The sequence below is a fragment of the Nannospalax galili genome, unplaced genomic scaffold (genome assembly GCF_000622305.1).
Source record: "Nannospalax galili isolate Female #2095 unplaced genomic scaffold, S.galili_v1.0 scaffold634, whole genome shotgun sequence".
Classification (NCBI taxonomy): Eukaryota; Metazoa; Chordata; class Mammalia; order Rodentia; family Spalacidae; genus Nannospalax; species Nannospalax galili.
Genome location: NW_008336853.1, coordinates 1,632,389 through 1,651,975, shown reverse-complemented (window position 1 = coordinate 1,651,975; position 19,587 = coordinate 1,632,389). Strand labels below are relative to the sequence as shown.

Below are 19,587 nucleotides of genomic sequence, written 5' to 3'. Positions count from 1 at the left end.
TGGCCCATTTCCTTTTCAGCGACTTTTGTGCTCAGAAGTCAAAGCACCTGCATTTGGACCACAGTTCTGACCTTCTGAAAGGGACTGAAATGGGCACTTCCTAGGACTGGTCCAAATGCCAAGAGGAAGTTCAGGAGCCTTAGAGGAGCTTCCTCTTCACCACAGCCCAGTGAACAGTGGCAGGCCTACTGCTCTCCAATCTGACCAGCCGAGGCCTCAGCGTGCTCTCACGTGCTCTGCCCCTTCCACGACGGCTTCACATCTCAAATCTCAAAAGGCCGATTCCAGTGCAACCTTCTCAATTCAACTACTCCAGCCACAGAGGAGGTGACACACCCAGAACTGTGTAGTCATCTTTATTTTTAATGTCCAGCGTTTGTAGCCTACACGTCGGACCTTCCTCCTGGACTCATTTTACAGGTTCTCAATTGGCTGGTGAGGCCAATAGGGGTACTTATTCTTGTCTAATTTGGTTTCTGGGAAGACTTCATTCAAGTCTTCAATGGTCATCTGATCAAAAGGAATCATGTTCTTCATTTTCTCAAGCTAGAAAGAGCAGAGAGTGTTAGTCATGGACAACAGTGTTAGGGCCCCTGAGATGCAAAACAAGAATCCAAGTAAGGAAACCGTTAGCAGGGTGGGTGCAAGGGTGGCAGTGAGAGACGAGTTGAGGGCCATGGCTCATCCTTACCTGCTTCTCATAGTCCTGGATCCTGACCTTTGACTCAGACAGGAACTCAGCACAATTCTTCACCTTTAACAGAAGGGAGAGGCTCTGTTCTAAAGTCAAGCCATGTCCAGATCCTGAGGCTGGAGGGGCAGGGACCTGCTCATTTCCCACAGCCATATGGGAAGAATATGGCTGGACACGCTGGCTATGGGAAGCAAACCATAGCTTTGCCAGTCAGCGCCCACATAGCAGCTGGGCAGGAAGACAGCTTAGGAGCCTGCCATGGAACAGTCCAGACAAGCCATGTGGCCCCACCCCTCTAAACCAGACTTCCCACCTGGATTTCTGGGCCTTGAACTCCCAAGAGATTTGCCTACTTCTGCCTCCGAGTTTTGAGATTAAATGTGTACACCACCACACCCAGTTACTACATCAATTTTTTTTTTTTTTTGTCTTTTTGAGACAGCGTCTGCCTGTAGCCCCAGCTGTCCTGGAACTCACTATGTAGACCAGGCTGGCCTTGAACTCACAGAGATCCACCTGCCTCTGCCTCCCGAGTGCTGGGATTAAAGGCGTGCGCGACCACAACCCCACATGAGAAGCTCGTGTTTTAAGATCCACCAGCTTCTGTGTCTGATACCATTGCCACACTCAAAAATGGTGACATACTGAGGCTGGACAGCTGGCTCAGCAGTTCAGAGTACAGACTGCTCTTGCAGAAGACCTAGGTTCAGTTCCCAGCACCCACATGGCAACTAACAACTTCATAAATCCAGATATGGACACCAGGGAACCCAACACCCTCTTCTGGCCTCTGCAGGCATTGCACACATGGGTGCAATTACATACATGCAGGCAAAACTCATGAAATAAAAAATGAAAGCATGGACTACTCACATCCTCCTTCTCCTCAGCATCCACCAAGGCAGTGTATTTATCCTCTGGCACAGGAATCGTCAGGGCCTTAAACTACAAACAAGGACACAGCTGTCACCAATATACCCAGGAGCCCAAAGAACACAAAGCTCCTGCTCCTTACAGACCTTATTAAACGAATTCTCCATACCCCATGCATCTTGGGTATTGTAGTAGAAAGAGAATTTTACTGGGAAAAGAAGCTCAAGGGTCTCAACAATTACCTAAATATTTTCCATATCTGTTACAAAAAGCTTCAGTTTCTTCATCTAAAAGGGCAGTTAGACATAATGAAGAGCCACTTAGCACCTGCAGTCTAAAGAAATTCTTTTTCATACTGTGCTGGATAGCTTTAGTGTCAGCTTGACACACCTGGGTTGAGGGAGCCTCAATTACCGAACTGCCTCCATTGAACTGGCCTGTGGCCATGTCTGTTGGGCATTTTCTTGATTCTTCTGTGCTGTGGGATGGCCCAGCCCACTGTGGGTGGTGCCACCCCTGGGCCGGTGGGCCTATTTTTCGTAAGAAAGCAGGCTGAGCAGAGGCCAGGGGAGCATGCCAGTAAACAGTGTTCCTCAATGGCCTGTGCTCCAGCTCCTACCTCCAGGTTCCCGTCCTGAGTTCCTCCCTTGGGCTCCCTGATGAACTGTGACCCAGGAGATGTAAGCTGAATAAACCCTTTCCTCCCCATGTTGGTAGTGGTCAGAGTGTTTTGTTACAGCAATGGAGAAACAAACTAGGACACATACAAAACCCCCGAGGGTAGACTGGCAGAAATTTGGTGCACAATGGAGAGAGAAATGGACTTTAGAAGGCTATTTAGTGGTATGCCCTGTAACTGCATTCTAGCCTTCTGTAAGCATTTTCCAATGAATAAACAAATGAACTCTGGACACTGACTCTCAGTGTGTAAGTATCAAAGGAAGACAGGAAGGTAAGACAGGGTGGGTAGGGGAGGAGGACAACACAGAACAGTAGAACCAAAAGCAGACAGGCAGGAGACTAAAAGGCAACTCAGGAGAAAGAGGAAGACCTACCAGTCCCCTAGCTCCTGGGAGCAAGGCCACACTAGACTGCTGAGGGAGCAGACCCTGAATTCTCTGCACTTACTATTTGAAGCTACCACTGCATGGCCTTTGGCCATACCCACATGTCCTAACTCCCCCAGAGATCCGAAAGTTAATGGCATACTTTCCTGGCTGTCATTCTGCGTATTCCCCTTCTACCCACCCATAAGTCATGGTACCAGATCAGTGCTGTAGTTATCAAAGTCTCACCTTCTTTTCAAAATCATCCACCAAGCCTGCCTTCGCCACATTGGCCTTGTAGTAAGCCCAGTCGATCTCTGGTGGTTTCTCAGACACAGCAGCCAACCTGCTCACATAGAAAAGTGGAAGTTAGGGCTATTCCATGTTCAACAGAGGCAAAGAAAATCTTACTCTTTAATCCTATGGCCTGGAATGTCATTACACTGTTCTCTGAAGACCTAAATTTGCCCAAAAAATTGCCAAAAATGCTTTCATCTGCAAACTACATAAATTTCTTTACTGTTTGTCAGACTATTAGAAATGTCTATCCAGGGCTGGCAAGATGGCTCAGTGGATAAAGGCATTTGCTGCTAAACCTGACAATCTGTGTCCAGTACCAGGGACCTATATGGTAGAAGGACAGAGCCAACTCCCACAATGTGGTGACCTTCACATATACAGCACAGCTCACCATGGCAGATGTGTGTGTACACATACGTACAATTAAAAAAGGAAAGGCTGCATAAGTCTAAAACATCATTTCTAGATGCAGTGGCAAGTATGGGGCTCCATCTCAAAAACATACTGACCTGGAGTTGAGGGTCTCATTCCAGGACTTCAGGGAGCCAGCAATAGCTTTTTGATTTCGGGGTATTATCTCCCCAAAAGCCATCCAATCAATAGCTTTTAGAGCAAGTTTACGCCCAGCCATCTTGGGACCCTGGAAAACAAAATAGGTCAGACTAGGGGGGCTGAAGAGGTGGCTTAGTGTTTACAGGAACCTCCAGCTTTTCCAGAGGACCCAAGGTCAGTTCAAATACCCACGTCAGGTGGTTAATAATCTTTTGTAACCAGCTCCAAAGGATCCAACACCCTCTTCTAGCCTCCAAGAGTACCCACACGCACACCTGCCACTCATACACACACAAATCCTTAATTAAAACAAACAAAACCCAGGTAAGATTAAATAGTGCTCTTAGAATCCCCAGGAGAGCATCTTAACAGACAGTCCTTAAAGAAATAGATCGGTTGCATAGGCCTTTGGTCCCAGCACTTGGGGAGGCAGAGGCAGGAAGATCTCTGTGAAATTGAGGCCAGTCTGGTCTCTATAGTGAGTTCCACACCAGATGGGGCTACAAGGAGACCCTGTCTCAAAAACAAAAAGAACCCCAAAAGATTAGATCATCATTGTTTAAGTATTTGGTGAATCTATGTAACAACTAGAGGAATTAGGACTCAATCAGAAAAGGGAGTTAGTGGAAAGTTCAGTTGGTAGAGTGTTCATCTAGCATGGACAATGCCCTGGGCTCCATCTGCAGTGCTTGATGTTAAAAAGGTGAAACTTGGTAATTAATGCACTGATCCTATACTATGGCTTGTAGGAGCAGGAAGGTAAATACAGAGACAGGAGGATCAAAAGTTCAGGGTTATCCTTGGCTATCAGGTTTGAGACCAGCCTAGGATACATGAATCACTTAAAGCAGCTTAGCCTAATTCAAGCTGTATAATGTGGCCTATAAATACACTCTCTCGCACCAGACTGCCCTTCCTTTATTCCCAACTCCTAGTCCTTAAATAAGCCCAAGTTTCTACTTTTTGCTTTGCATGCACCTTTGGAAATACTACTAAATAATATTCACGTATTTTTCCACTCAGATTGTGTTTTATCCGTTGATTCTCCAGTATTCAGAACTTGATGCATATTGAAAATTTGACAAGTTTTAACAGAGCACATTGTGGGACAGAATTTCCCCACCTATAAATAGGGGGAAATAGCTGCTAAGCATATCAAATGAAATTGCTGGAATCAACTCGCCCTAGACTTACACAAACTTCGAGGGGGGACTACGACCAGACTGGCCATACACTTAGTTTCATATTCATCTCTGATTATTCCCCCCAGCACACATGCCCTGAGAGAAGACAGAAATTGACTGCGGCTGTCTTTAAAACGAAACAAGACAAAATACAGGAAAACCAGATCAAAGCACTGCAAAGTGAAAAAAAGAGTCCCTACAAGCTATGGAGTGAATTCCCCGGGAGCTGGAAGGGATCTTCCTCACGGTCTTTTGACAAAAAAGGTGCCCAATATGTGTCGCTTTCTTTTCCTCCCTTGGCGGGATTTGCTTATGTCTCCTGGAGAGAAGTTATGACAGCCGTTAGGGGAACTTCTAAAGACGCCGGAGAACCAAGCGCACCTACAGAACTTTCCTAAGCACAAGTAGAACGTAGAGGTCACCGTCTCCAGCCCCTAGAACACGTCTTGCGCAGACTGATGCTCAACGGATGTTGATCAAAAGGTGCCATCCACTTAGTTTCATATTCATCTCTGATTATTCCCCCCAGCACACATGCCCTGAGAGAAGACAGAAATTGACTGCGGCTGTCTTTAAAACGAAACAAGACAAAATACAGGAAAACCAGATCAAAGCACTGCAAAGTGAAAAAAAGAGTCCCTACAAGCTATGGAGTGAATTCCCCGGGAGCTGGAAGGGATCTTCCTCACGGTCTTTTGACAAAAAAGGTGCCCAATATGTGTCGCTTTCTTTTCCTCCCTTGGCGGGATTTGCTTATGTCTCCTGGAGAGAAGTTATGACAGCCGTTAGGGGAACTTCTAAAGACGCCGGAGAACCAAGCGCACCTACAGAACTTTCCTAAGCACAAGTAGAACGTAGAGGTCACCGTCTCCAGCCCCTAGAACACGTCTTGCGCAGACTGATGCTCAACGGATGTTGATCAAAAGGTAAATAAACTCGAGAAGGCTGAACATGACGCTGGGATCCTGGAGCCCTGCAAGGGGAGGCGAGGGGTACAGCGCTGGAGTCTGCAGGGTGCCCCCTCAGCAAGTAAACACTGAGGTTAGGGGACGTTTCCCTAATCCCTAGACCTAGGTCGCCGCACAGTGCAAGGACTGAGCGAGACCCGGGGTCCACGTCTATAGCAGCGGCGGTCAGATAAGTCAGTCAGGCCCAGCGGCCAGGCGAGGCCGGGTTGTGAGCAGGGAGGGAAGCGCAGGGCAAAGCAGTCACCCCGGGTGTTCGGCCAGCGGGGCAGCTCGAGGGTCAGACGTCCTCCGTAGAGGTTTGGAACAAGCGTCGGAACAAGGTCCGGAAGACATAAAGCAAAGGAGTCCGCGGGGCTCGGACCCAATGCCGCGAACCACACTCACCTTCACCGTCCCCGACGGAGCACAGGACCCAGCACCAAGTAACGGAAATGAGTCAACGGAAGCTCTCCCTTCATCCAATCCGAAAGATGGAGGGGCGGGCCTTGTTTCACAGGTAAGCCAATAGGAATGTGGGAAGGTCCTGGAAGTTCCGCCCCCGAGGGCGGGCACAGCGCCTGCGCCGCTAGGGTCCCCGCTGGTTGGGGGCGCTCCCGTCCCTCTCCCCCTGCCCCACCCCCGCCGATGGGCCGGCCCGGCTCTCCCTACCGAGAAATGAGCCGGCCCGGCGGCGCGCGGGCAACGGCGGCCCAAGATGGCGGAGCTGCAGCTGGACCCGGCGATGGCGGGGCTGGGAGGGGGTGGCGGGACTGGGGTGGTGGACACGGGTGGCCCGGGCCGCGGACCCCCCAGCCCTCGTCCGGCCGGCCCAGTGCCCCGCGGGCACGTCCGCCAGCCCGCTGCCGTGGCGCAGCCGCTGGACCCGGGTCCTGGACCTCCGGAGCGGGCGGGGGGCGGCGGAGCAGCCCGCTGGGTCCGGCTGAACGTGGGCGGCACCTACTTCGTGACCACCAGACAGACCCTAGGCCGCGAGCCCAAGTCCTTCCTCTGTCGCCTCTGCTGCCAGGAGGACCCGGAGCTCGACTCGGACAAGGTGGGCCCCGCCCTCGGGCGCGCTCCCGGGCTTTGGGGACCCCCTTCTCCTAGCCTGGTCTCCCGAGTGCTGGACACGATTCCCTGGACAGGCCGCGCAAGCCGGGACCCAAGTCCCCTTTCGCCCCCTGGTTAACTCCGGCAGCCTCAGAATTCCCTCTCCCTATTCTCCCCCATCTTCAGGCACACCCCGCGTTCCCCTCGCACCCCGCCTTTTCCTTAGCGCTCCTTCCTGGCGCTGCCCACCTGTGCATCACGAGAGCCCACTTGGTTTTTCGCTCACATTCTCTGCGCCTCCTGAGGATCCCACCTGCTCAGATCTGCACGAGTTCTTCCGCGGCTCCTCTTCAGTCCCTCACTGCTGGTGCCAGATACATGCCGAACTGGGTCAGGGTGAACGGAGGCATCTTTGGCTTTCTCGGGACTTCTATCGGACCCCTGTGCTAAGTTAGATTAAGCGCGGGATAGATAGCATCTGCCGATGCAGGAGGTGCTTCTTGGGATGTTATTGCACTGTTTTCCCAAGGTCCTGGTCCAAGAACTTATATCTGGTATCAGTCACTGTTGAGTTATGTTTTGGGGGAGCAAGTGCGTTCCTTGGAAAGAGGGTTACATTTGGCCATGCCAGCCGAGGCAGACCCTTTAAGACCCGGGGAAAGTGACAACTGGGGAATGCTATTGGGCAAGACGGATGGCTTCTAACCAAAGCAAGACACTTTCCAGTTTGAACTGTTACTGAAATTTCTTAACTTTTGCAGGTTCATCTTCTCAACTTAAAGGCACTGACTATAACTTACACTACCTTCAATACTGTATAGCTCCCCTGGTTACCTTGCAATACAGGGTTGCATAAACATTTATCAGTTTTGTCTGTTCTATGATACCAAATTGATGGTAACCTAACCAGTTCTGAGATTCTAGAACTTGTGTTTATAAGAATTTTTTAAAAATACGCCCTAACTCTTCCTTCTGCTTTACTGTAAAGATGAGTAGGATTAAGGCTACCCAGAGCCAAGTCCTGGCAGTGCCATACTTCCTCTGGGCACAGAGTTAGGGTGTGAGCTTACCACTGGCAATGCAGACTCCCACTGCTGTTGGCCCTGGGCTCAGGAGAACTGCCAATAAACGGAGGTTTTCTTAGAATTTGGAAGGTAGTTTAGGGCAGTGGAGGTCAGAATGTTCATTTAAGCAAAAACTTAAATCACACAGCCGTGGTATTCCACCCTGCAGCCAGTACCTACAGAAACATGTTCGTAATTGTCCAGACAAAGATTGTAGAAGTTCAAACCAGTAAATAAAGGCCTGAATAAGGGAAATGACTCTGCATCTGTGACATCTGACCTGAAATGATCTAAAGCACCTTAAAGCCAGACCTGTGGCCAATGGTTTAAAATAAGTAAATTGTCTAGAAAAACAAGCCTCACTAAAAAAAATTATATGGTAGGATGAATATGTTGTCTGAGAGCACTGACAAGGGGAATTGCTGTTTTGAAGATGTTCTGAAAGGCTCACAATGTTTGTTTGTACTTGGTTGGCAGGATGAGACAGGAGCCTATCTAATTGACAGAGACCCCACCTACTTTGGTCCTATCCTAAACTACCTCCGCCACGGAAAACTCATCATTACTAAGGAGTTGGCAGAAGAAGGTAAGGACACACACTGGGCATTTTTGAACTTCAGACCAAATTAAAGCTGCTTCAGAGACTCATGTTTTATTTGAGGTTCTCATTGGGCTTGTGTCCAGGTGTGATAGAAGTTTATGAAAGTAGCAGGAAGCCTCCCGTTAGGCAGGCTTCTCTGAGAGTCTTGAAGGATGGTCCACTGGGCTGTGTTCCGCTGCCATAGTGGGAAGGAAGGTGGGTAGCCCAGCTTTGCAGATTGCTTTAGGAGGCTTTTAAACCTGCCGAATCGTCACGGTCCTGTCTTACATTTCTTTCTTTGTTGGTAGTGGATTTCCATAGCCAGAGCACCACATCTCTGGCAGTCAGTGATTTATATTTTCAATTTTCCTTTGAACTTGAAAAAATAATAAAGGCTTGACCTCGTTTCTTTTTAAGACTCTGGTCTCATGCTTTTCCTGTGAATTTTTGCAGCTGACCTAAATTACTCTCTAGTTCATTGTCAGGTGTATCACAGACTGCCTGTCTTTCTGTTTTGTAGGGCATTTGGACGTAAGTGGGTCTAATCTTTGTAAAAGGCTTGGCTTGGTCTCACTATAGGCGTTCATTTAAAATTTGGGGTCCTTCCCTAAATCCAGGGCACTGATCTGGGAAGTTTAGCTCTGGATAGGAAAGCCTGTAATGACTGTCCTTGTTAATGACATGGCTCAAAATGACTCCATTTCAGTCCGTGAAAAGAGGAATTGCGAATTCTTGCTCACTCTCATGCATTCTTTCTCCTTAACCTACACTCACACACAACTCTCTCTCTCTCTCTCTCTCTCTCTCGCTCTCGCTCTCACTCTCGCTCTCTCTCTCATCTCCTTTCCCTAGGTTGGAACAAGGAACTACAGTGGGAAAAAGTTTAACAACAGAGCAACGAACAGCTGCTTAGAGGACATGAATGAGAAGGGAGGTATGACGTGAAGGGACGGAGCTCAGGGGAAGATGAGAGCAGGAATCCACAGAGGGTGCAAAGACGTTAGACTTTAATTATGGAGCAAAGAGAAGCCCCTGACATCATATGGATCGCCTGTTGTTTTTTCCTAGCTCTGTGAGGAATGTCATGGGGATTTTGTTTGGCATTGCATTGAATTTATAGATTGATTTTGGTCTATTTGAGACAGGGTCTCCCTGTAGCCCCAGCTGGCCTGGATTCACTTTGGAGACCAGGCTGGCCTCAAACTCACAGAGATCTGCCTGCCTCTGCCTCCCTAGTGCTGGGATTAAAGGCGTGCACCATGTCCATGCAGGCAATACACTCATATACATAAAATAAAAATAATTAAAAAAAGACTGCCCAAACCTTGTAACTGGATATGGTAGTGCATCCCTTTATTCCCAGCACTCTGGAGGCAGAGGAAGGCAGTTCAAGGCCAACTGGGGCTACAGTGACACCCTGTCTCAAAAAAAAAAAAAAAACCCTCTTTACCAAGAGTCACCAGTGTTTTCTTATCAGTTTTCTTATCATTGATCTTCATTTCCCTTTTTTCCCTTCCTCTCTGCCACCCACCTCCCTCTTCCCTTTTCTTCCACCTGCCTCTCTTCCGTCTTTCCCCCATAGTTTTTATTTCTGAACTGTTTGAGATTAGATTGCAGACTTTGCCCCTTAATAGTTCTGTGTGTTTTCCCCAAGAACAAGGACCTTATGTAATCTTGTTATCAACTCGGGAAATGTAATATTGATAGTTTTATCTGCGTCTTATATTCCAATTTATTACAATAATGTCCATAAGGACATTTTTTTCCTAGGACAGGATCATACATCCCATAATTGTCCTATCTTAGACCTTTGGTTTTGTTTAGCATGAGAGCAGTCAGTGATTGCCCTTTTCTGGCAGCTGGGGATCAAATCTAAGGCTTTGGGTATGCCAGGCAAGCATTCTGCCAGTGAGTTGAGCTCCCAGCCCTGACTGCTTTTTTTATTTTGTTGAAATAGTAAGTATACTATTAAATTCGATCCTTGTAATATACACATACCTTTTCATCAGTCCTTATAAGGGACAGCAGGGTAGAAATTACAAGGTCAGGAGTTGTCCAGTGTGACTAGTGCCAGGAACTGTGAAACATATGGACAGCTAATAGATTGGCACCAGGAGATGTGAAGTTTTAAGCAGAGCAGACCCTGTGCTTGACTTACTTCAGTGCGGGAAGGTTGTGGGAGTACAGGAAATAGCAGAGCCAGATCTCTTAGATTTCCTAGGTTGAAGGAGAGAGATTAGTTTGTATTTGAAAAATACAGTTTTGGGGGCTGGATAGATGGCTCAGTGGTTAAGAGCACTGGGTGCTCTTGTAGAGGACCCAGGTTCATTTCCCAGCACCTACAATGTGGCTAATAATGGTCCATAACTCCAGTTCCAGGGACGTTCAACGCCCTCTTCTGACCTCTGCAGGCATTGCACAACACAGGTGTACTTATACACATGCAGGCAAAACACACACATAAAATTAGAAAATATTAAAAATGAAGTTAAAAGAACAGTGCAGTCCTCAGCAGCCTTGTTCTGCTCTTCCGGGGCAGCTCACGCATGTGTGACTCCATTTGGTCCTTGTAGGTGTACTGGAGGAAGCAGAGTTCTACAACATTGCATCTCTTGTGCGGCTGGTTAAGGAGAGGATACGAGACAACGAGAACAGAACTTCACAAGTAAGGCATTTTGAACTGCTGGGGGAAACACCTCCAGTGGCTCTCCCTGTTCATGATTTGAGAAGGATGCCTTTCTCCTCCAAGCTAGAGGTCTAGAGTGGTTCAGAATGAGGAAATGGAGGAGAAATACAGAGAAAACAGGACGGCCCCTTTTACCTTTTAGAATAGATTATTCATTGCTAGCCATATGGCAGTGGGAGGAGCCCAGTCTACTTTAGATACAAAGAGAGTGCTCCATTTGGGAGCCTAGGCTGGTCTTGAACTAGAGATCCTCTTGTCTCAGTTGCCCTGGTTACTAGGGTTATGGGTATGAGCCACCACACACAGCAAAGTCTGATCTTGTTAATGGAATGTCTGTTCCCACGTCTTGTTTACACTTGTTGGTGTCATTTACTAGGGTGAGGTTTTGTTTGAAGATTTTATTTTTTTATTTTGGTCTTTTTGAGACAGGGTCTCCCTATATCCCCAGCTGGCCTGGAACTCACTCTATATAAACCAGGCTGGCCTTGAACTCACAGATCTGCCTGTCTCTGCCTCCTGAGTTCTGGGATTAAAGGCGTTTGCCACCATGCCTGGCAAAGATTTTATTTTTATTTTATATGTATGAGTGTTTTGCTTGTATGTAACTACAGCACATTCGTGCAGTGCCTGCAAAGGCCAGAAGAGGGCCTCAGATGCCCTAGAACTGGAGTTACAGATAGTTGTGAGTCACCTAGTGTGTTGGGAACTGAACCTGGGGTTCCCTGCAAGAGCAGCAAGTTCTCTTAACCACTGAGCCTGCTCTCCAGCCCTGGCTTCTGTGAGCCACTGACCCATCTGTGAGTCATGCTTCTGAGCTCTATCATGCTGCCTGGATTTTTATATTAACTCGGTAGATGTGGTAACAAAGAGAATCCCTCTCCTTTGAGGGAAGGGCAGACGATAGGACACAGCCTGCTCCCCGTGCTGTTCCTCATGTTCTTGGATGGCTGCTGTAGAGTCCGTGAGGGCCATCCATACCAGAAGAAAGCCCCGCTCCCAAAGACTATGGAGTCTAGCAGCAGCAGTCTTTCTTCCTGTTCGTGAGGAAGAGCAGCTCCAGATTTGCAGTAATGGGCAGAGCTGTGTTTCTCCGTGGCCACCTGTCTTGTGGCACAGTTGCCCCACCAGATCCCACTGGCGGATGTTTTCCATAGTCTGTCACAGCTTTGGAAGATACTGTTTCTTTTTAAAGGTGAAAAATGTGCCCTGCTTTTCTGTGTTAGATCTCAGACATGAACATTTCTGGCTCCACATGGAATGTCTGGATGGAAAACTGACAGCAGTGGTAAAGAGAAGTCTCCTTACCATTTTTCTCCAGCTGTCTGGAAAGATTAGAAAGAAGCCTTTTTTGGCCAGTTGGTTAAAAGGCTTACGTTGATGTTCACAGGTAAATTTGTACTTGGCAGACAAATTGCCTTGTGAAATAGGATCCAGTGTCCCCAGTCCCCTTGCCATCGTCTAAGTAGACGGGATCTTTGGCTGTTTCAGATATTTAATAAATGACATAGACATTTTGAAAATATAGCTTTATCCCCACTTTCCTACATTCTAAAAGCCAACTTGATTGCTTAGTAAAAATTTTGATGGTACCATAAATTGTATAATTTGAACCCATTCAAATCATTCTACATACAGTCTTTGCCATTAGCTGATTTCTTGAGAGCATTCTGAGATTTCTATTTGATGGCTGCAATTAACTTAATTAGTCCCTAGATTCTGAAGGCTTGTGGATTTGTACCCAGTTGGGAGCTTTTTTGTTCCAGGAATGTCAAGACCTTTTTGATGTTAATTGATCTTTCCATTTGTCCTTTTTATGTAGTGAACTCTGAGATAAGGATTGATGTTCAAAGCTCTCTCCTCCCCTGGGCACACATGGTTCTAAAATAAAGCTGGCTGTGTGTGGATCTCTAGACGTTGCCTCCTTGAACACAGCACACTGTCAGAGCATGTACACTGTCAGATGCGTATGGCAGGAAAGTCCCAAGACGTAGGGATCCTAACCCCTTTTAGGCCATGGCCTCTTCTCTCTTTTAGTGGCTGACACCATTCGCTTTTCCATCTCAAATAATAACATTTTTTTGTAGATGATTAATCTTGGTTCTTTTTGGGACACTGGTGGTTGGACTCGGAGGAGAGAGGGAAAAAGCTATTACAATGGCATCTTAATGCAGGGACTTGGGCGACTGTGATCATCATCAGACCTTTTGTTATGTTCTGAACTTTGTATTACAAAACCTCTGGTTGTTTCTAAAATATGTGGGTAGAACCAAAGAAAATAGCCCAGGAATTTGCCCTGTATTTTACAAGGAAGGAATTGTTTTAGTCTTGGTACTGTGGTTAATGATAGTTACTCTTTTAGTTTTTTTATTTTTTTTACAGTGCTGAGGATGGAACCCAGGGCCTCACAAATAACAGACAAGCATTCAGTCACTAGCCCCCAAAGATACTTTTTTGTTTCTTTTTTTTTTAATATTTTATTTTTATTTTATGTGTACGAGTGTATTGCTTGCATGTATGTGAGTGCACCTGTGTCGTGCAATGCCATGGAGGTCATAAGAGGGCTTCAGATTCCCCTGGAATTGGAGTTAAGGACGGTTCATAGCCTCCATGTGGGTGCTGGGAATTGAACCCGGGTCCTCTGTAAGAGCAGTCAGTGCTCTTAACTACTGAGCCATCTCTCCAGCCCCATATAAACCTCTTTTTTAAAAAAATGACTTTTGTAAACTGGGCATGGTGGCACATGCCTTTAATCCCAGCACTTGGGAGACCGAGGCAGGCAGATCTCTGTGAGTTCAAGGCCAGCCTGGTCTACATAATGAGTTCCAGGACAGCTGAGGCTACAGGGAGACCCTGTCTCAAAAAAGACTTTTGGCTGGGCATGATGGCACAAGCCTTTAATCCCAGCAGTCGGGAGGCAGAAGTAGGCAGATCTTTGTGAATTCGAGCCCAGCCTAGTATACATAGTGAATTCCAGGACAGCTGGGGCTACAGGGAGACCCTGTCCCAAAAAGACCAAAAAAAACCAGATTTTCTTATGCACATTGTTTGGGAATTGATGAAATCTCTGTGTGTTGGCATAGCTGCTCACATAATCCCTTCCTCTGGAATTCAGGATTATTTTATGCATTGATTCCTGTCTTTGATCATTTTGTCTTTCCTATGATAAGTTTTCATTGGGAACCACATTGCTGTTTGGAAAAGAGGGTTGTGGGTGGTTCAAGAACCAGCTGCAGTTGGGCGTGGTGGCACATGCCTGTAGTCCCAGCACTTGGGAGGCAGAGGCAGGCGGATCTCTGTGAGTTCAAGGCCAGCCTGGTCTACATAATGAGTTCCAGGACAGCTGGGGCTACAGGGAGACCCTGTCTCAAAAAAGACCAAAAAAAAAAAAAGAACCAGCTGCGAACAGTGGGGTCTGTGGCTGCTCTTCTCAGTCTGCCTGATTGTTGCAGGGCCCCGTGAAACACGTGTACAGGGTCCTGCAGTGCCAAGAGGAAGAACTGACTCAGATGGTCTCCACCATGTCTGACGGCTGGAAATTTGAACAGGTATGTTTCTCCAAGAGCAGCAACCCCAGCACCTCATCCTGGGGGCCAGAACACCACAATCACTGTCCAGAACACCATAGTCACTGTCCAGCCAGTCAGTTACCCTGGGAGGTAGGCAGGTGTGAGCCCATTTCTAAACATGGGAAAGAGCTCCTGGGGTTGGCAAGGGTTGGAGGAGCACCACATCTCCCAGCTTTACATCCAGAGTTTGAACTTGACATTACCCAAGGAGCCAGCCAGCTTGTCTATGCTTGAAAACACCTCTCTTTGGTTTTCCTTCCCTCAGAGGGATTCCTTTCAAAGGTGCTCTGTTGATGTAATTCTAAGAGTGAACCCTAAGGAAGCCTGGGCTTCTGCAAACCTTTCTCCTCCTGGGGTCAGAACTTTATAATTCTGAGTGTATACGTGGCAGGTGTGCTGTGAGGTTTTGGTCATTTCCCATCATTTTCTCCTCTTCAAGTCTTTCAGTTTTGCAATTACAGTTGAGGTTTGGGAAACAGCTCCTGAGAATCCAGGTTTTACTGTCTTTTTCCATGAGATGGCAGGATTGTTCCGGTCTTCTGCTTTCAGCGCACAGGAGCGCTGAGTGAATAGAGGGGATGTGATTTTGTGTGGAGCAGGCCTGTGTTTATTTGGAGTTGAAGAGGCCAGCTGAACTTTGAACATAAGCTCACCTTCAAGAGTAAGGTTGCAGCTTGTGTTAACATTGCCACCTCTGTCTCCAGAGCCGGAGTCATGCTTCTCATGCTTGTCTTCCGCTGTGGGATCAATCCTGCCACGTCTGTCTCTAGTTCTCACAGGTGTGGCTGGCAAAATGCTGTGCAGGGTTTATTGTCATAAGTATTTTTCCTGTAAACAGTCTTAAGCAAAAGATTTTTTTTTAAATAGATGTGTGAATATTCTTTGTGAAAGTAATGGATAATTTTAAATGTTATTTGTTGTTATTATTATTATGGTGCTGGGGATTGAACCCATGATCTCACTCATTCTAGGCAAGTGCTCTAACACTGAGCTACATTTCTAGTCCTTGTACAAGATGATTTCTTTACATTGCTACCTCTTGCTAATGTTCTGGGGAGGATGAAGTCTGTTCTTAGTGCCTCTAAGGTATGGATGAGGAAGTGGGATTCCCTAGTCAAGTGGGAGTGTCCCGACTTGAAGCCTTGAGTGTTTATGAGGCTGACCTTTCTCTTTGCCTAGCTTCTCCCTCTCCACATGCAGATTTCCTATCTAGAATAAGTACTGAATCCAGCTCTTCAGAATTAAAGTACTGCAGCGTGTGGCTTTTGGTAGCTGCAGAACGGTTTGCCTAGTGCTTTCCAGGTCTTTCTGTGTACCAGTCTCTTGTCTAGCTCCATTGCTCATGAAAGAGCCCACTGATGCAAGCTGGGCCGAAGTGAGCGTTCACTTGTAGAAATCCTGTTTCACCTCACATTTGACTGAGGGAGAGTGGCCATGCTACTGCTGCTGATGGCTTGAGGGTGATGTCAGGTGCTTGGGTGAGGGACAAGGGTGGAACTCAGACTGTTGTTGGGGAAGCCTCAGGGGTGATACCTGGATGAATAAGGGCTCCATTTATTCTCCAGGACCTTGGATGCCCTAGAGAGACTTTTGTCCTGTTGAAACATGAAACTACAAAGTCACTGGTTGTGGTGGTGCACACCTTTAATCCCAGCACAGAGGCAGGTGGGTTCTGAGTTCAAGGCCAGCCTGGTCTACATAGTGAATTCCAGGCCAACTGGAGCTACAGGGAGACCCTGTCTCAAAAAGACTCAAAAAAATTCATTAATTAAAAAAACTACATAGCCAGGTAGAGGTGGCACACGCCTTTAATCCCAGCACTCAAGAGGCAGAGGCAGGTGGATCTCTGTGAGTTCAAGGCCAGCCTGGTCTACACAGTGAGTTCCAGGACAGCTGGGGCTACAGGGAGACCCTGTCTCAAAAAGACCAAAAAAAAAAAAAAAAAAAAAAAAAAAAAAAAAAAACCCTACAAAGTCCAGTCAGGAGGAGGGTGTGATTTGTGTGGCACTTGAGTGTTTTAAGGCCGTTGCCTGTGTGGTTGTATGCTTACCATCATCTTGTTTTGCCAGCTAATCAGCATTGGCTCCTCCTATAACTATGGAAGTGAGGACCAGGCAGAATTCCTCTGTGTTGTCTCCAGAGAACTAAATAATTCTACCAATGGCATTGTCATCGAGCCAAGTGAGAAGGCAAAGGTAAGACACGGCTCCCTCAGGCTGCGCCTCTGGCTCCTCCGTGCTTGCCCTTCTGTAGCTCTGCCCAGGCTGCTGCTCGTTTCTTCCTAATCCTTCACCTAGCTCTGGGCCATACCCCTCTCATGCTCTTGAGTGCTGACTTTACATCAGGGTTTGTAGGTCTGGGGACGTGGCTCAGTCAGTCAAGTGCTTGCTATGCAAACATAGCCAAATCAGTGAGCTCTGGGTTCAGTGAGAGACTGTTTCAAAAAATAAGGTGGAGAGTGACCTGATATTGATCTGTAGCCTACACACACGCACACGCACACGCACTCAGGGTTTGTAGAGCAGACACACACATACACACACATAGAAGTCACTCAGGGTTTGTAGAGCGCGCGCGCGCGCGCGCGCGCGCACACACACACACACACACACACACACACACACACACACACGAGTCAGTCAGGGTTTATAGAGCAGTGATGAGTTTTCATTTAGCCACTGTGTCTGGACAGGTTGGTATCTCCAGCCTCCACCCAGTCGGTAAAGAAGCAGTTTTGTTACACTGATTCCCGTATGCGGTGCCTTATTCAGAATCAGAAAATACTTTGTTCAGTGCCTGAAGACAAAAGGTCTTTTCTTACCTGTCTGGGTTTTTCAGTTCCTAGAAAGTTGTTTTACATAACTTTTTCCTCCACTGTGCCCCACACTACACACTTGTGAAGAACCTGAATATGTGATGACCTTGAGCCATGTCCTTGAGCACAGACTCTTTGGGCCCACCCGTGTTTGGCCTGCCTTCCCATGACCATGGCTTGTATGCTGCCCCCAGGGGAGCAATTTTGAGATTTTTTTTTTTTATAGAAAAATTCATTTTTAATGCAATTGACATTAAGAAGTTTGCACATGCATTTCTAATCTGTATATATCTGATTACTGCTAGTCACAGTTGGTTACTTTCTGAGCTCCTTAGTATCTGAGCATGTATATAAAGTCATCAGGTAGATTTCAATGGTAATGTTTTTCACATCTACTAGTTATTAAGGAGAAAAATTTTTATGCTTTGAAGAATTTTTTTTTTTTAGACCCACTTCCCAGGTAGTACCCTCCCATAGCCTCCCTCCCCCCGCTAGAGCCCTTATACTTTGATATCCCTGCTACTGTCTGCTGTGTTGTTGGCACCCCCAGCCATTCCCCACTACTTGTACTTTTGGTGAATCTTTTCACAAGTGGGTGCAAGTTTCTAGGTTCACAGTTGAGTTAATACAGTTATACAATATTGAACTCAGTATAAACCCTGTAAGACATTAAACTGAATGAGTTTTTAACCTTTAAAAAAGATTGCCATTTCATTTTACAGAGTATTACTAGTCATAATCAGTTGCACTTGGATCCTTGGCGCCTGTGTATGTCTATAAAGCCATTAGGTAGATTTCAATGGTAATATTTATCACCTCTACTAATTAGCATGATGTAAATTTCCATGGTTCCTCCTAAAATGTAATACAGTTTAAGAAAAATTGTTGATTTTTTTTTGTGTGTGTGTGTGTGCGTGTATATCACAGAACATCCCAAACTATCTTATTCAACTATACGCCCACTTCCCAGATGGCACCCTCCTATCCCCAGCCATTCCCTACTACTTATCCTCCTGGTGGATCTAGTCAGTCTATCTAGAGAGCTTTGTTTTAGGTGGGTCAGCTGTTCCTCATCTAGCAGCAATCAGTTGTCAATATTCCTTTAGATAAGATTGGGGTCTGCTGTTGATTTTACCAGTTCTATGCTGGGTTACTATCTGGGAGTCCCTTTGGCCACCCGGGCCAAAAAAAACAAAAGAAGGTATCTTTATCTGGCATTGTTGCTTGTTATGCAGCCTTTAGCTATGTATATGGACTCTTAAGAAATTATACTGACCCCTTTAATATTTGGTTATACTTTCCTTTTGGATGTGTAAGGCCATACAGTTGGCCTAGATACATCTTAAGGTCATTTGAGGATCTGTTCCTCAGGGGTCACATGGGCTTGGGAGGAGCCCCTGGCTCCTTTCTCTTACCAGTTCCACCCATGTGAAGATAAGGCAAAGGTCCTGCTCGACTTGGAAGCATGGAATAAATGATTCCTCTCTGTTGACCCTCCTCTTTGTAGACTGGACACTGGTTCAAGTCCATCTGGTGGGGTCTCCTCAGCCTCCTTGTTCAAGAGGACAAGTGACCCACCACCATTATAGGACATTTTCAGAGATGCTCATAGTCCCCTGGAACTAGTCAACTTAGAAGGGCAAGGGGCAAAAACTGTCCTTTATGTCCCTCTGACCAAATTATTATAGGCCTCAAAGTATGTATGTTAAGCATCCAAGAAGGTAAGTTCTACCAGATTTGTACTTTTAATTACTGTGTGCCATGTAGATAAATCTTGGGCAAACACCAATTGTTCTCAGATAGACCTTACCTAGACATACATCTCTTGATCAGGTATCTGTCAGTAGGTTGTTGGACTAATATGGTTCCCTCTGGTTTTTAAAAATAGCTAGGCATTATTTATCTCTCGCATTGTCTAACCCCTCCATCATGGTTTCCCCAATTAAGGTGCCCCCATTTCCCCCCTTTCTTCCTTACTAATCCCCTTCTCCTATGGTCCTGCCTCTCTTGAGCTCCTTCTCTCCCTTTATCCCCTAGGTTCCTTGTATACCCTTCCCTCCCCCCTCCCTTAAAATAACCCAGTTTTTATCCTTATCTCCCTTATTAAGGCCTGTTTCCTACTGTTCTTCTCTTTCAGGTTCTTTCTTTTCCTTTACATCCATGGTTCCTTTCCATTATCCTGGTTCCTGTAGTTATGTCTGGATACATACTCACTTATCAGGGTTTGGTT

At 46.6% G+C, this 19,587-nt stretch overlaps 2 protein-coding genes across 8 annotated transcripts in view; one reads left to right on the top strand and one right to left on the bottom strand.

The window, feature by feature from the left end:
• Positions 1 to 340: 340 nt before the first annotated feature.
• Atp5pd (ATP synthase peripheral stalk subunit d) lies at positions 341 to 6,101 on the bottom strand. 6 transcript variants are annotated; one of them, XM_017797716.2, is made up of 7 exons: positions 6,002 to 6,060; positions 5,474 to 5,622; positions 3,423 to 3,553; positions 2,863 to 2,959; positions 1,568 to 1,639; positions 692 to 775; positions 341 to 546 (listed from the first exon to the last, which is right to left on the bottom strand). In XM_017797716.2, the coding sequence occupies exons 3-7, from the start codon at positions 3,542 to 3,544 to the stop codon at positions 415 to 417; spliced, it is 507 nt and encodes a 168-aa protein (XP_017653205.1). In that variant the 5' UTR covers positions 3,545 to 3,553; positions 5,474 to 5,622; positions 6,002 to 6,060; the 3' UTR covers positions 341 to 414. The 6 variants fall into 6 exon arrangements, with proteins under 6 accessions (XP_017653205.1, XP_008829660.1, XP_008829658.1 ...); XM_008831438.3 differs by having other exon boundaries at positions 692 to 754; positions 6,002 to 6,050; XM_008831436.2 differs by lacking the exon at positions 5,474 to 5,622 and having other exon boundaries at positions 692 to 754; positions 6,002 to 6,101.
• Positions 6,102 to 6,171: 70 nt separating this feature from the next.
• Kctd2 (potassium channel tetramerization domain containing 2) overlaps positions 6,172 to 19,587 on the top strand; it is a 31,676-nt gene continuing 18,260 nt past the window's right edge. Inside the window, exons 1-5 of one of the 2 annotated variants that reach the window (XM_008831435.3) lie at positions 6,172 to 6,650; positions 8,188 to 8,296; positions 10,864 to 10,955; positions 14,426 to 14,521; positions 16,612 to 16,737. In XM_008831435.3, coding sequence (XP_008829657.1) covers positions 6,312 to 6,650; positions 8,188 to 8,296; positions 10,864 to 10,955; positions 14,426 to 14,521; positions 16,612 to 16,737 — 762 coding nt within the window. In that variant the 5' untranslated portion in view covers positions 6,172 to 6,311. The remainder of the gene's footprint in view (positions 6,651 to 8,187; positions 8,297 to 10,863; positions 10,956 to 14,425; positions 14,522 to 16,611; positions 16,738 to 19,587) is intronic. The other variant, XM_029562715.1, reaches the window with a different exon arrangement.